The sequence below is a fragment of the Callospermophilus lateralis genome, chromosome 4, assembly GCF_048772815.1.
Source record: "Callospermophilus lateralis isolate mCalLat2 chromosome 4, mCalLat2.hap1, whole genome shotgun sequence".
Lineage (NCBI taxonomy): Eukaryota > Metazoa > Chordata > Mammalia > Rodentia > Sciuridae > Callospermophilus > Callospermophilus lateralis.
The window spans coordinates 131,905,145-131,920,817 of NC_135308.1; the positions used below are offsets into that span (position 1 = coordinate 131,905,145).

General features: G+C 32.3%; 1 protein-coding gene across 5 annotated transcripts in view; it reads left to right on the plus strand.

Annotated features, from left to right (window-relative positions):
• Mettl25 (methyltransferase like 25) overlaps positions 1-15,673 on the plus strand; it is a 108,864-nt gene that overhangs the window by 15,751 nt on the left and 77,440 nt on the right. For all 5 annotated transcript variants that reach the window (XM_076853186.1, XM_076853187.1, XM_076853188.1 and 2 more), the window contains 2 exons: positions 2,625-3,215; positions 5,032-5,179. In XM_076853186.1, coding sequence (XP_076709301.1) covers positions 2,625-3,215; positions 5,032-5,179 — 739 coding nt within the window. The remainder of the gene's footprint in view (positions 1-2,624; positions 3,216-5,031; positions 5,180-15,673) is intronic.

Consider the following 15,673-nt stretch of genomic DNA (forward strand, 5'->3'; position numbering starts at 1 on the left):
TGGAGGAAGTAAATCATTAAGGGGGTATCATTTTTGAGGATTATGGTATTGCTGGCTTCTTGCACTCAAGGTATTACTGCTTCTTGGTTCCCATGAACTGAGCAGCAGCTTTTCTCTGCAATGCCCTTCTGCCATGATTTTGTGCCTCACCTTAGGGCCATAGCTATTGAGTCAGCCGTCCATGTACTGAACTTCTGAAATCACAAGCCAAAGTAAACTTTTCTTCCTGTAAGTTGTTTTTGTTCAATGTTAGTCACAGCAATGCAAAGCTAACTAACATAATAGTATTTCTGTATATGTTCATTTATTTCTTATGGCAATAAAAACTTATAATTTAATTTTTTCTTATCTTTATATTTATTAAGATATAGTTTAGATATTCACCAACTTAAGGTTTGATGAGTTTTGGTGATTATATACAGTTATAAAAATGTTTCCTCATACCATTCTGTAGGACACTTTCTCCTTCATTCTCAGGGAACCACTAATCTGCTTGTAGTTTTGACTTTTCTAGAATATGGTATAAATGGAATTATAGTATATAGAATTTTGTGTTTTGAGTTTTTTCACCTTGTACATAGCTTTTGAGAGCCATAAGTGTTGTTTATATTGATAACTTTTTGCTTTCTTATGAAATTATGTTGTAATATGGGTATAACACAATTTATTTTTCCATTCACAAGTTGATAGACTTTGAATTGTTTCCCTTTTTTTTTCCTGCTCTGAATGTTCACATACAAGACTATATGTGGACATATTTCATTTCTTTTGGGTAAAGAGCTAGGATTGAGATTGGTAGGTTATATGTTAAATGTATGTATCAATTTGTAGTAAACTATTTTTTTAATCTTTGTATATAAATGTTCTATTACATATTGTTTTTAGTTTTGTACTTTTTAAAAAGTTTTAATAGCACATAATAGTGGAGTTCATTTTGACACAGGCATGCATAGAATGTAATTTGCTCCATGTCAGTCTGCATGACAATACCATTTGACATTTGTGTATCTCATTGTGGCTTTAATTTACGTTTCTCTAATGACGGCTAACATCAGGCATCTTCATATTGACCATTTGTATATCATTTTGTAAAGTGTATGTTCACATATTTTGCCTATTTTCTAATTGAATTGCTTGTCCTCTTATTATTGACTTGTAAGACTTTTTCATATGTTCTAGATACACAAACCCTTTTTCAGTTACATGTTTTGAAAATATTGATTTTCCTTTTGAACTATATATTTTAAATAGCTAAAGTTTTATTTTAATGAAGTTTTAACTATTTTTTTGTTATACATGAATTTTCGTCCTATATAAGAAATCTTAGCCTATCCCAAAATCACAAGAGATTTTTCTCATGTTTCTTCCACAACACAATAGTTTTCACTGTGTTATTTAAATCTGTGATTCACTTTTTATTAATCTTTGTGTTTGATGTGTGACAGGAAAAGTTCATTTTTTTCCTGTCACACATTCAATTTTACGTACAAGTTTTTGAAAAGACTATCATCTTCTCCTTAGGCAGTTGGCAAAAATCAGAAATCTATTTAGTCTATTTTAATCTATTTCCAGACTTTATTTTTTCCATTGATTTTATATGTCCATTTTATATCATTACTAAACTCTTTTGATTAGTGTAGTTTTACATTAATTCTTGAATCAGTAATATTCTTTGACCTGTTCTTTTTCAAAATCATTTTTGTTATTCTAGGAACTTTCTCTTTCCATATAAATTGCAATATCTGCTCATGATTTTCCTTAAAAAGCCCTTCTAGTATTTTTATTAGGATTATGTTGAATCTTTAAGTCAACTTTAAGAGAATTTCCATCTCAGCATTTGGCTTGTTATTTCATGAACATGATATATCTTTTTATTTAGACTTTCTAAGTTTTTGTTTTGTTTTGTTTTGTTTTGTTTTGTATACCAAGGATTCAACTCAGGGGCACTTGAACCCTAAGCCACACCCTCAGCCCTATTTGTATTTTATTTAAAGACAGGTCTCACTGAGTTGCGTATCTTCTCCTCAGTGCTGAGGCTGGCTTTGAAATCTGGATCTTCCTGCCTCAGCCTCCCTAGCCAGTGGGATTATAGGTGTGTACCACCATGCCTGGCTAGACTTTCTAAGTTTTTTATGGGATTTTATAGTTTTCAGTGTGTGGGTCTTATATGCCCTTTGTTAGTTTATATTGTTATACTGTCTTAATTCAAATATTTTAAAATTTTACCTTGAAATTATTTATTACTACTCTATGATATAAGTTCTGATGGTTCATTGTTAATTTCCATTGCCTTTTGTATCCTAACATGTTGCTAAATTCACCTACAATTTCTATTAGTTTTTTCTATTCAGAGATTTGCTTTGGATACAGTCATGTCATCTTTGAATAAAGATATTTTTCTTCTTCCAACATTTATCTTTTACTTATTTTTCTTGGTTTATTATGCTAACTAAAACTTATAGGAAAATGTTTAATAAAAATGCTTTTTTAAAAGAAAAATAGCAAATACAACAGGCTGTGTAAATATATAATTCATTTGTTTACTTGCTTTAAAAAATATCTAGAATGCTTTCTATTACCAACTGACTAAAATTACTTAATTCATTCCGTTTTTCTTACTTTAGGTTATTGACCTGGGTTCTGGGAAAGGCTATTTAAGCTCCTTTTTGTCCTTGAAGTATGGCTTAAAAGTTTATGGAATTGATTCCTCAAATACCAATACTCATGGGGCTAAGGAGAGAAACAGGAAATTGAAGAAACATTGGAAACACTATCATACTCAATCAAGAGTAGATGTGAATGGAGTGGCCTTAAAAATGGCAAAAGAAAGGAAAGTGCAAAATGAAATTAAGTATAATGCAAACGTTGAAGAAACATATAATAACAGTTCTGCAAATCAAGAAAAAATGTCTCCCTCAGATTATTTGCCAGATTTTTCAGGCTCTGTAATTTCTGACATCAGAAAACAAATGGAAAACCTACACGCTGGAGAAGATAATTTGTGTTTTGAAAATCCCTTTTCTCTGATAGACTTTTTACCTATCAATGCTGTAGAGACAAACTCTTCATCTCAAATACTCAACAGAGAAATTTCTGAAGCAAATAAAGAGAGAAGAAAATTGGCATCAAAGTCAAACGAATCAAATATATATTCACCGTTAACCTCTTTTATCACTGCTGATTCTGAACTACATGACATTATTAAAGATCTGGAGGTGATTTGACTTTTAAATTCTTTTATTTGATTTACAAAAATGCTGTAAACAGAATTTAATTTTAATAGCTTATTAATGTAATTTTACATTTTACATTAATTTTAATCTGATTACATTTTTCTAAAAGACCAAGAAAATAAAACCCTAACCAGGCATTCATTATACTTTCAGCTGTTAAAATCTGCCAACAACACATTCCAGAACAGAATACCCTCTTCTAATTTCAGTTTTAGTAAGCTCAGTCTCTATCTCCAACTTGGGTATTGTTTAAATTCTAATAGAAGAAAAGTCTTATGTGTTTTTATAAGATTTATTTTTAATTGACACAAAAATTTTACATGTTTATGGAGTACAATATACATATGTATACATGGTATAATGATCAAATCTGGCAAATTAGCATATGTATCACCTTCAACACTTGCATTTTTTTTTGAGATGAAACACGTACTTAAAGTAAAGAAGTATATAGAACAAAATTATGTTTAATGTTAGACTTGGTGATCAAATATGTGATTTCTTTTGAGTAAAAATAACTTCTGGATATTCTTTCAGGTTTGAATTTTTTCCAAATTACAAGCATGTCAAATTAAATAAGTGAAAGACAGTATGTTAAACAGTTAATATTGTATTTTTAAAGAATTATATAAAGAAGCTTCTAATGAAGCTTAACTCCTTTCAAAAACAAGATAGCTTTTAGAATTGTGTTATTTTACCTTGTTAAAGTTTTTAGAAATTCTTCCCCAAAGGAAGGAAACAAAAGATATCAGAGTTGTTCATAAATTTAAATCCTTTTTTGGTAACTGACTAGAGTTTTGCCATTTTTTAAAAAGTGAAATTTTTCTTTTCCGACATATTTTTGAAAAACACCAATGAAAGGAACCTAGTTAATCCTCATAAATTGTTTTTATTTTATATATGAATCCAATTATTATGTTTGTTCTTCAGGTTAAATGACCCTACTAATTTAACCCAACTTTAGAATTTTTAGTGAGTATTGTCACTTTTTTTCAAGTTTCTCCAAATCTATTTGAATTATTTGAAAATAGATAATAAAAATAAACTCAGAAGAATTATTTAAAATAAAATACAAGACTATTTCTTGGATCGTGTAATAAGTCAATTTAATAACCCAAATTAACCAATCTTCCTATTATCCCTCCCCTGACAAACAATACTTAAAGATTTTACTATTAGATTTTTATTTATGTGTCTTTGTATCCTCGCTGCTACCTGCTAATAATAATTCTATATGATAAATACAGTAAACAGTGAGATTAAATGTTATTGTTATTTTCTTTAATGAGAGTTCAGCTAAGCTTAAAGAGAGAAATGTATAAATGTTGTTCACTTCCTTAATTAACAATAAACCTTTCCTGACTGAATTTTTTTATTTATAATACTGTAGCATGGAAAAACTTATCCAAACTATCTAATTAACAAGAAAAGCAAAATGATTATAATATCCCATCAAAAAAAGTGTTGCAACTTCGTTGTAAAGGAGGTCAGAGAAATACAAATGGATAAATAACCCAAAACACTCTAAATAAAATACAAAACAGGGCTGGAGTTGAGGCTCAGTAGTTGAGTGGCTCTGAGTTCAGTCCCTGGTACAAAACAAAACAAAACAAAACGAAAAAAAAAAAACACTGAAAGAATCTCAAAAGTCATGATAAGAGATCACAGCCTTAAAAAAAAAAAGCATAAAAATTGCTTATTATAAAGCTTTGCATATTCAAACGGATCTTTAAAATCTTGACTTGGATTGTTTTTAACCCTCCTTTTAATTTCCAAAACTTGTTTTTCTTCTTTAAAGGAATGTTTAATGGTGGGTCTACATACTTGTGGTGATCTTGCTTCAAATACTCTGCGAATATTTGCTTCCAATTCAGAAATCAAGGGAGTTTGCAGTGTGGGTTGTTGCTACCACCTCTTATCTGAAGAGTTTGAAAATGAGCATAAAGGTACAAAGTTCTCCATCATAACTTTTTAATTATTTGAGTAAAAAGGGCTGTTTTTTTATTTCACACACTTTTTTCTTTTTGCCATTGTTGTAATTTGAATTAATATTTAAGATAACATCTGATTTCCTTGCAAATTTAATATTATGGTATATTTGAAATTTGATGCAGCATCACTTTATATATTTCAGTATGGTTTATTTGCTCATAAAATGGTCTAATTAGTCCTGAAAGCTTTGCAAATATTTGAAAATTTTATGTGATACATAGAGAACTTCTGTTTAAAAATCTTGTGAGTTATGCATTTACTGAGACATTAAAGCTAAGTTATTTTGTCGTGAATAGTGTTTCAAGGTTTGCTTTCATTTCCATAGCCTTCTCCATTTCCAAAGGAATATTGATATTTCTAAAATAAAATAATAGTTGAAGAGTTAGCCCACCAGGATTTTAGAAAACTACAAGACTGCTTGCATTAAAATAATTGTACTCAAATTATGCTTCCTGGATTTAGATGCCTGCAGAACAAAGTACAAAATAGGTTGGGGAATTTGAAGCACCTCATAGCCCTTCATCCAGAGTTCCTGATTGGTACATTTTATATGTTAAATTTCTCCATAAAAATATGTATTCAGAACTGAAGCTTCAGATTACATGGTTAGTCTCTTAATATTAGCCGTTCTCTTTTATATTAGTTCGATGAATTTTTAGGTCAGAAAGTTGTGTACATAAGGATGATATTATTTATTCTTATTCTTAATATTAAAACCTAGTTGAATGTGAAATTTTCATTTAGTCAGGTCCAAAAGGTTAAAGTAATAATTATAGAAGTCTATTGAAGTAAGACTAAGTGAAACCATCTTTGGAAGTGGCAGAATGTTTTATGAAATAGAGTTAATTGAATTAAAATTACTTTGTCCAGGTTTTGAAAAGTATCTTATAGGAAAGATGCCTAAAAGTAAAATTATGAATACAAAAAGATAGAATGAAAGAAAAAACAATTGGCAAAAAGTTAGCTATTGCGTAATTTATATGGAAAATATATGAATGCTAAGCTAAGTACAAAAATATTCAATATGACTATTAGAGGAAAAAAGTAAACTTAAAAATAAAATAAGAAAATATTTTTATTAAATTATATACTCTGATACCTTACAGTATTTTTATGTATCTTTCCTAAAGGAAATAAAGGAGAAAAATCTTGAATGAAATCACAGTTCTATAGCTTTTTAAATATTAAATGTGTAATAGTTTTCTTAATCAGTAATATTAAACAACTCTAGATAGATAAGCATTGGCTTCTGGAGTATATTATTTGGGTCTTTGTTCATGTGCTTTCTAATCTGTCGTACAATGAAATGCAATTTAATATTGGCCCAATTTAGAGGCAGAGGTAAATGTTTCTTGTTTCTAAATTCAGAAATACCCTCCTACATTTTAGGGTCTTTATAGTTTCAGCTGCCTGTTTCCTTCTTTCAGTTCATCATCATTGCTCCTAAGGATGCCTTCTTCCAAGATGGCGTTCTCTGCTCTTCAGGCAATATCTTCTTTAAACTGCCATCACTGGTCCTTCTGGACCTTAGCAGCCACTTCTATACTTTCAGGTCTCAGACCTAGCCTCAGTACTTCCCCACTAAGAATGAGATCCTCTTTTTTGAGCAATGTACTCCACTCTTGCACACTATTTTCTCCCCTGTCCCCACCTTATTTTCCTTTTGGAGTGATTCCCAGAGCCAGTCAAGCTGATCTGAGATCTTTCTTTCCTAACTTGTTTAAATCAAAGTTCATTGTGTAGTTGTAGGATATGATAATATTATTTCTTCTGATATTTGTCAAATATGTAAAGAGTCCAGTTAAGGTGAAAATCACTATTTTATGGCAACTGGAAGGTATCAGCAGTGGTGCATTTTTCATTGGTATCTTGTTGTTCAATCCTATTCATAAAGAGATTGGCAAAAGCTCCTTGCCGGGATTGAAGAAAATTAAGACATTACTCCTTTGCCAGTCTATTTTAAATCACTCTTCAGGTACCTTTTCTAGTAGATTATTGCGTTAAACAGTTAAGAGGTATTCATTGACCATATATTCTAATTAAAATGAATTTAAATAGGACAGGTTAGATAAAGAGTTCCTTTGAAGAGCCTGAAAGGAAAAAGGAAGGTTGTTATACCCACATATTTTGTCACTTCCATTTCTTTCCTACCAAGGAACGATTTGATAAATTGATGAGCCTTCAGTGTATAGACACATAAGTTTATAGATGAGCCTATAGCATATTTATACACTTTGTGTCTTTCAAACTAAGCACATTAACCAGTCATGTTAAACTTAAACATCATTGATGTAGATTGTTTGTATGATGGGTATTGAATAGATCATTGAAAATAAGTGACTACGATAGAGATTTATTCAACTAAAAGTAAAATTATGTAATTTGCAGGAAAATGGATAAAGGTAGAGACCATTATGTTAAGTCAAATAAACCAAACTCAGAAGGTCAAGGGTCATTATGTTTTTTTCTCATATATGGAAGCTAAGAGAAAGAAAGAGAAGAAAGAGGGCAGATATCTCATGAAAATCACAACAAGATCAATAGAAAAAAGGGACCAGGGGGATGGGAGGCAAGAGGGAGGGAGAAAGTACTAGGGATTGGTATTGGCTAAATTATATTGTTATATTGTGTGCACATCTGAATATATTACAATAAACTATATCATTATTTACTACTATAATTCACCAATTAAAAATATGAATAAAGAAAAAAAATCACTGTTCCCTACCTTGGCAGCTGCATTTCATACAAGTAAGAGAGGATATGATTGAAATGAATAAACTTATGTTTACTACTACTATTTTTAAGGGATTGTATTTGGCACTTTTATATGATAAAGGGAAATTGAAGAGGGGCTCATTAAAAGTCAATACTTCGGGAAATATTAGAAACTAAATAGATGACAAGCAGATCTTAACCCAGTAAACATTCATTGAATGCCAACTGTGTACTATTCTAAGTGTTGGTGATATAGAAACATATCTTTATCTCAGAAAACCTTTTTGTTTATTTTTTAAGTTCTTCATTCTAGGAACCAGGTAATACTTGCTAGTAACTTACCAAAAAGAAAAAAAAATGTAAAAATTTATTTAGACAAGAAAAATACAAATAACAGAAAAAAATGAAAATACAAACTTCTTACCCCCTAAACTTCCCAGGATATAGTATATATACACACATACACATTCTATATTCTTATGTTTTAGGGAAACAAATATATAAACTTTTCCAGTATCTTACTTATCCATGATCCATTTGGTGATCTTTCCATCAGTACAGAAAATGTTCACTTAGTCTTTTTAATAATCCCAAGATTATTTTATACACTATATTTATTTAGTCCTAAAAGTTAATATTTGCCTAAAGTGGTACTCTTTGTTGTGTTTTTTGCTCCCCGTGGATAGCTATAGTACTGAGTTCTTTTCTTTTTTTAAATTTTCTCTGTTCTTTTTTAAATGTACATAACAATAGAATGTATTTTGACATATTATACATACATGGAGTATAACTGACTCTAATTAGGATCCCATTTTTGTAGTTGAACTTGATGTGGAGTTAGACTGGTCATGTATTCATATATGAATGTAGGAAAGTTATGTCCAATTCATTCTACTGTCTTTCCTATTCCCATCCTCTCTTTGTTCCCTTTATTCCCCTTTGTCTAATCCAGTGAATTTCAGTTCTCCACCCTCCCCTACCCCTTATTGTGGTTTTGGGGGATGGGCTTATTAGACTTAGCATGACACTTCCCAGTTCGATTTACTGGCAAATGCTTTAATTTTGTTCTTCTTTATGGCTGAGTGGTACTCTTAATAAATCAAAATTTAGTGAACAGATGATGGGTTCAATGTAAAATTTAGAGATCACAAAATATGGCACCAGAGTTTATCTTTGTCATCTTATCCTCAGACATTAGTTTCAAAATAGTGTAGTAAATGCTCTTAAGATATTATATCAGTGTCTTTTTATTGCAGAGGAGCAAAAAACTCAGTAAATAAAGACGTGGGGGGCTGGAGATGTGGCTCAAGCGGTAGCGCGCTCGCCTGGCATGCGTGCGGCCCGGGTTTGATCCTCAGCACCACATACAAACAAAGATGTTGTGTCCACCGAGAACTAAAAAATAAATATTAAAAAAAAAAATTCTCTCTCTTCTCTTCTCTCTCTCTCTCTCTCTCTCTCTCTCTCTCTCTCTAAAAAAAAAAAAGACGTGGGGTAATAAGTGTTTCAAGTCAAATTTCCTTCTCTTGACTTTCATATTAATTATTTCTTTTTGTAACTCTCTTTTTTTCCTGTTGTATTTTTCCTCATATCTTTCTCACAGACAGTGATAATACTAATATTCAATTCTGAAAAAAGGCACAATTTGTAGAGCAAATGAGGCATCCTTTTTCATTTCAGTTTATGTTATAACCTGTTTCCCCACAACCTTTTCTTGGTTCACTTAGTTGACTTATTAGAGCTCAGTAATTTACAAGATATTCTTTGGAATATTCTGAGTAAATTAGTTAAACAAAATACTTCCAAATTTTTGCACACTAGAAATGGAAGCCCCTGTTAACATATTCTTGAGAATTGGTCTTCGATCCTACCTTGCAATTTTGCCATTCCTTACTAGAGTGGAAGTTAACCATTGTTCACTGTGAGTTAATAGAACATTTTTGGTCTCAGGATTCAGATAAAAAGAAGTCTTGAAAAGTGTGTTTAGAACACAGACTGGTAGCTATAAACTCTTCATTTTCCCTCCCTGTAGACATAGCCAATTAATGGTAACATCTTCCAGTCAAAAATATCCACAAGGAGCCAGGCGCAGTGGCGTATGCCTATATTCCCAGAGGCTCTGGAAGCTGAGACAGGAGGATTATGAGTTCAGAGCCATCCTTAGCAACTGTGAGGCACTAAGCAACTCAGTGAGATCCTGTCTCTAAATAAAATTACAAAATAGGTCTGGGGATGTGGCTCAGTGGTAGAGTGCCCCTGGGTTCAATCCCTGGTACCCACCCCCCTCAAAAAAGAAAATATCCACAAGGAATCATTGAGATTATCAAATAGATAATGGTAGGCTTCAGTGGGGGAAAGCAAATGTAATATCTTAGTCTTGCTGTCTTTCCTCATATATACCTGAAATGAACAGAGGATTGGTGTTTTGTGTGTTAGAAATACAAAGGATAAGCAGGAGGAAGCAGTGTGGAGAAATATAATGAAATGGGTGGAAACGTGTGCAAGGAGATTACCCTCAAATACTTTGGAAATTGAGAGAAGAGGAAAATGTAGAAAAAACAAATAGGAAAAATAAAAGCAAACTTTGTTCATGATGTGGTTTTGCCTAGCTCTGGACTGCCATATTTTCTCATCTTAAAAGCCAATTGGGAGGAGGTGGGGAAGCCAGCTGGAGAGGTAACTTACTCTGTTCTTTACCACATCCCATCTCTATTCTTCTCATCTTTGCTAGAGAAAAAAAAAAAAGAAGATATTCATTTCTGCAAATTTTTAACAGTGTTTCTCAACTCTTGCTGTCTAGCTAAATCAAATGTGACCCTTTTAGTGTGCCGTGGACATTCTGACCTGAAATGTAATTTCTAGATGTAAGACTTGAATTTTTGTTTTGTTTTTTAAAATTTATTTTTTAACTAATAAACAATATTGTATGTATTTATAGAGTACATCATGTTTTGATACATGTATACACTGTACAATGACTACAAATCAAGCTATTTAACATGTGCAATACTTTACTGTTAGTCAATTTTTTGTCACTGTAACAGAAGACCTGACATAATCAACTTATAAGAAAGAAAGATTTATTTTGATTCACAGTTTCAGAGGTTTTAATTCATGATTCTTTGACCCAATTTCTTTGGGGCCTTGGCAAGGCAGTAACATGGTGGAAATGTGTGGCAGAGGAAGTCTGTTCACCTCATGGCAGCCAGGAAGCACAGAGAGAGACAGGAAGGGGCCAAGGCCCTAGTGTTCCCTCCAAGGGCATTCCTCCAGTGACCTAACTTCTTCCTACTAGGCCCCACCTCTTAAAGCTTCCACCACCTCCCAATAGCACCACAGGCTGGAGACTAAGACTTTTTAACGTATGTTCTTTTAGGGGATACTCTAGTTCCAAACTGTAGTACTTGTGTAGTATTTGTGTGTGTGTGTGTGTGTGTGTGTGTGTGTGTGTGTGTGTGGTGGTGGTAGCACTTAAAACCTACTCTCTTAGAAATTTTCAAGTATATAGGTATTGTTATCAGCTATAGTAGTCATGATGTATAGTAGATCTCTTCTTTTTTGTGGGGAGGGCATGAACCAGGATTGAACTCAATTACACCCAACCACTGAGCCACATCCCCAGCCATATTTTGTATTTTATTTAAAAACAGGGTCTCATTGAGTTGCTTAGCACCTTGCCATTGCTGAGGCTGGCTTTGTACTCACAAGCCTCCTATCTCAGCCTCCCAAGCTGCTGTGATTACAGGCGTGTGCTACCATAGCCAGCTAGATCTCTTGAACTTATTCTTTGTATCTGAAATTTTGTATCATTTGACCAATATCCCCCCAATTCCCTGCAAATCTTGAGTAATTGCCATCTTACCATCTATTTCTAAGAGTTTGACTTTTTTATATTTCACCTATAAGTGACATCTTTTTTGGTATTTGTCTTTTTGTGCCTGGTTTATTTCACTTAACATTATGTTCTTCAGGTTCATGTATATTGTCACAAATGACAAGATTTCCTTCTTTATAAAGGTTGAACAATAACCTATTATGTATATGTCTGCATTTTCTTTATCTATTCATCTGTTGATTGACACTTAAGCCAGTTTTATTTCTTGGTATTGTGAACAGTGCTACAATGATTATAAGAGTGCAGATATCTCTTAGACACTGATTTTTCGGATATATATCCAGTAGTGGGGTTGCTATATTATGTGATAATAGTTATATTTTTAATTTTCTGAGGAACCTCAATACTTTTTTTCATAATGACTGTACCAATTGACAGTTCCGCTAAGACTATACAAGGCTTCCCTTTTCTCTACATTCTTGTCAACTTTTGCTATCTTTCATCTTTTTAATAAAAGCTATTTGAATAGATGTAGGTGATACTGTGTGCTTTCAATTTTGCATTTCCCTGATAACTAATGATGTAGAGCATTTTTTTTCTAAACCTTCTGGCCATGTGTATATCTTCTTTTAAAAAAATCTTTCCAGGTCCTTTGCCAATTTTTTTATTTAGTGTATTTTCTTGCCATTGAATACTGTGAATTCCTTTCATACTTTAGAATCAACCCTTTATCAGATGTTTGATTTGTGAATATTTTCTCCCATTCTATAGATTGCCTTTCATTCTATTGATTATTTTCTTTGCTGTGAAGCCTTTTCGTTTGATGCAGCCCCATTTGTCTATTTCAGCTTCATTGCCTATAGTTTTGAGGTCATATCCAAAAATCACCTTTGTCTATATCAATGTCAGAAAGCTTTCTCCTTATGTTTTCTTCTGGTTGTTTTATAATTTCAAGTCTTTCTTTTAAGTCATTTGTCCATTTTGTGTTATTTTTGTGTATGTGGTAAGGTATGGGTCCAATTTCATTTTAAGTAATTATTCAGTTCCCCAGTACTATTTATTGAAGAGACTGTCTTTATCCCATTTTATATTATTGACTTTTTTGTCAAAAACATAAATAATGTGTGGATTTACTTCTCTGCTATGTCATATGTGTTATTGCCTATGTGTCTTTTTTTCCCCCCAGCACCATCCTATTTGATTATTACAGCTTTATAATAGATTTGGAAAGCAGGTGGTGCAATGCCTCTAGTTTTGGTCTTTTTATTTAAGGTTGCTTTTTTCTTTCTTTAATATTTTCTTAGTTGTTGATTGATCTTTATTTCATTTGTTAATTTATTTATATGTGGTGCTGAGAAGCAAACCCAGCGCCTCAAACATGCCAGGCAAGTATGCTACCGCTCAGCCCCAGCCCCAGCCCTTAGACTGTTTTGATTATTCAGAAACCTTTGTGATTCTATATGAATTTATGGATTTCTTTTTCTATGTCTATAAAAATATCATGAAATTTTGATAGGGATTGCACTGAATCTGTAGATTGCTTTGGACAATATAAATATTTTAACAATGTGAATTCTTCCAATACATGAAAATGGGATATCATTCCACTTATTTGTGTCTTTTTGGTTTATTTTATCAATGTGTTACAGTTTTCAGTGTATAGCTACTTCATCTTCTTGGATAAATTTATTCCTAATATTTTACTTTTTTTGTAGCTGTCCTAAATAGTCTTCTTGATTTCTTTTTCAGGTGTTCATTGTAAATGTACAGAAATGTTACTGATTTTTGTATGTTGATTTTATATTCTATATCTTTACTGAATTTATTAGTTTTTTTCAATTTTTTAAAATTTTAATTTGTTATATATGACAACAGAAGGCATCACAATTCATATTACACATATATAGCACAATTTTTCGTATCTCTGGTTGTACACAAAGTAGAGTCACATCCTTTGTGTCTTCATACATGTACTTGCGGTAATTATGACCATCACGTTCTGCCATCTTTCCTACCCCTATTTCTCCTTTCTTTATCTCCTCCCCTTTTCCCCTTTGCCCTATCTATAGTTCATTTAATCCTTCCCCTCCCCACAGCATATTATGAATTGGCATCCTTAAATCAGAGAAATATTCAGCATTTGGTTTTGTGAGATTGGCTAACTTCACTTAGCATTATATTCTCCAGCTCCATCCATTTACTTGCAAATGTCATAATTTTATTCTATTTTAATGCTGAATAATATTCCATTATGTATATATACCACATCTTCTATCCATTCATCAACAGAAGAGCATTTAGTTTGGCTCCACAGTTTAGCTATGGTGAATTGTGCTGCTATAAACATTGATGTGGCTGTGTTCCTGTAGTATGCTGATCTTAAGTCCTTTGGGTTTAGACCGAGGAGTGGAGTGGCTGGGTCAAATGGTGGTTCCATTTCCAGTTTTCCAAGGATTCTCCAAACTGTTTTCCATATTGGCTGCACCAGTTGCAGTCCGAGCATCAATGTATGAGTGTGCCTTTTCCCCCACATCCTTGCCAACACTTACTGTTGTTTGTATTCTTAATAGATGCCATTCTGACTGGAGTGAGATGAAATCTTAGTTTTGATTTGCATTTCTCTAATTGCTAGAGATGTTAAACATTTTTCATATATTTGTTGATTGATTGTATATCGTATTCTGAGAAGTGTCTTGGCCCATTTATTGATTAGGTTATTTGTGTTTTTGGTGTTAAGGTTTTTGAGTTCTTTATATATTCTAGAGATTAGTGCTCTATTTAATGTGAGTGTGGTAAGAATTTGTTCCCAATTAGTAGGCTCTTTATTCAGCTCACTGATTGTTTCTTTTTGCTGAGAAGAAACTTCTTAGTTTGAATCCATCCCATTTATTAATTCTTGATATTTACTCTTGCGCTATAGGAGTCTCATTACAGAAGTTGGGGCCTAATCCAATATGACGGAGATTTGGGCCTACTTTTTCTTCCATTAGGTACAAGGTCTCTGCTTTGATTCCTAGGTCCTTGATCCACTTTGAGTTGAGTTTTGTGCATGGTGAGAGATAGGGGTTTAATTTCATTTTGTTGCATATGGATTTCTAATTGCCCCAGCACATTTATTGAATAGGCTATCTTTTCTTCAATGTACGTTTTTGGTGCCTTTGTCAAATATAAGATTACTGTAATTATGTGGGTTTGTCTGTGTCCTCTATTCTGTACCATTGTTATACCAGTCTATTTTGGTGCCAATACCATGCTGTTTTTGTTACTATGGCTCTGTAGTATCATTTGTGGTCTGGTATTGTGATGCCACCTGCTTCGCTCTTCTTGCTAAGGATTGCTTTAGCTACTCTGGGTCTCTTATTTTTCCAGATGAATTTCATGACTGCTTTTTCTACTTCTACTTCTTTTTCTACTTCATTGGGATTTTGATTGGAATTGCATTAAATCTGTATAGTGCTTTTGGTAGTATAGTCATTTTGACACTATTAATTCTGCCTATCCAAGAACAAGGTAGATTTTTCCATCTTGTAAGGTCTTCTTTAATTTCTTTCTTTAGTGTTCTATAGTTTTCATTATATAGATCTTTCACCTTTTTCATTAAGTTGATTCCTAAGTGTTTGATTGATTGATTGATTGATTCTATTGTAAATGGGGTAGTTTTTCTGGTTTCCCTTTCATAGGATTTATCACTGGTATACAGAAATACCTCTGATTTGTGGGTGTTGATATTTATATCCTGCTACTTTTCTGAATTCATTTACTAGTTCTAGAAGTTTTCTGGTGGAATTTTTTGGTTCTTCTAGGTATAGAATCATTTCCTCAGAAAATAGTTCTAATTTGAATTCTTCTTTTCTTATGTGTATCCCTTTAATTTCTTTCATCTAAATGCTCTGGC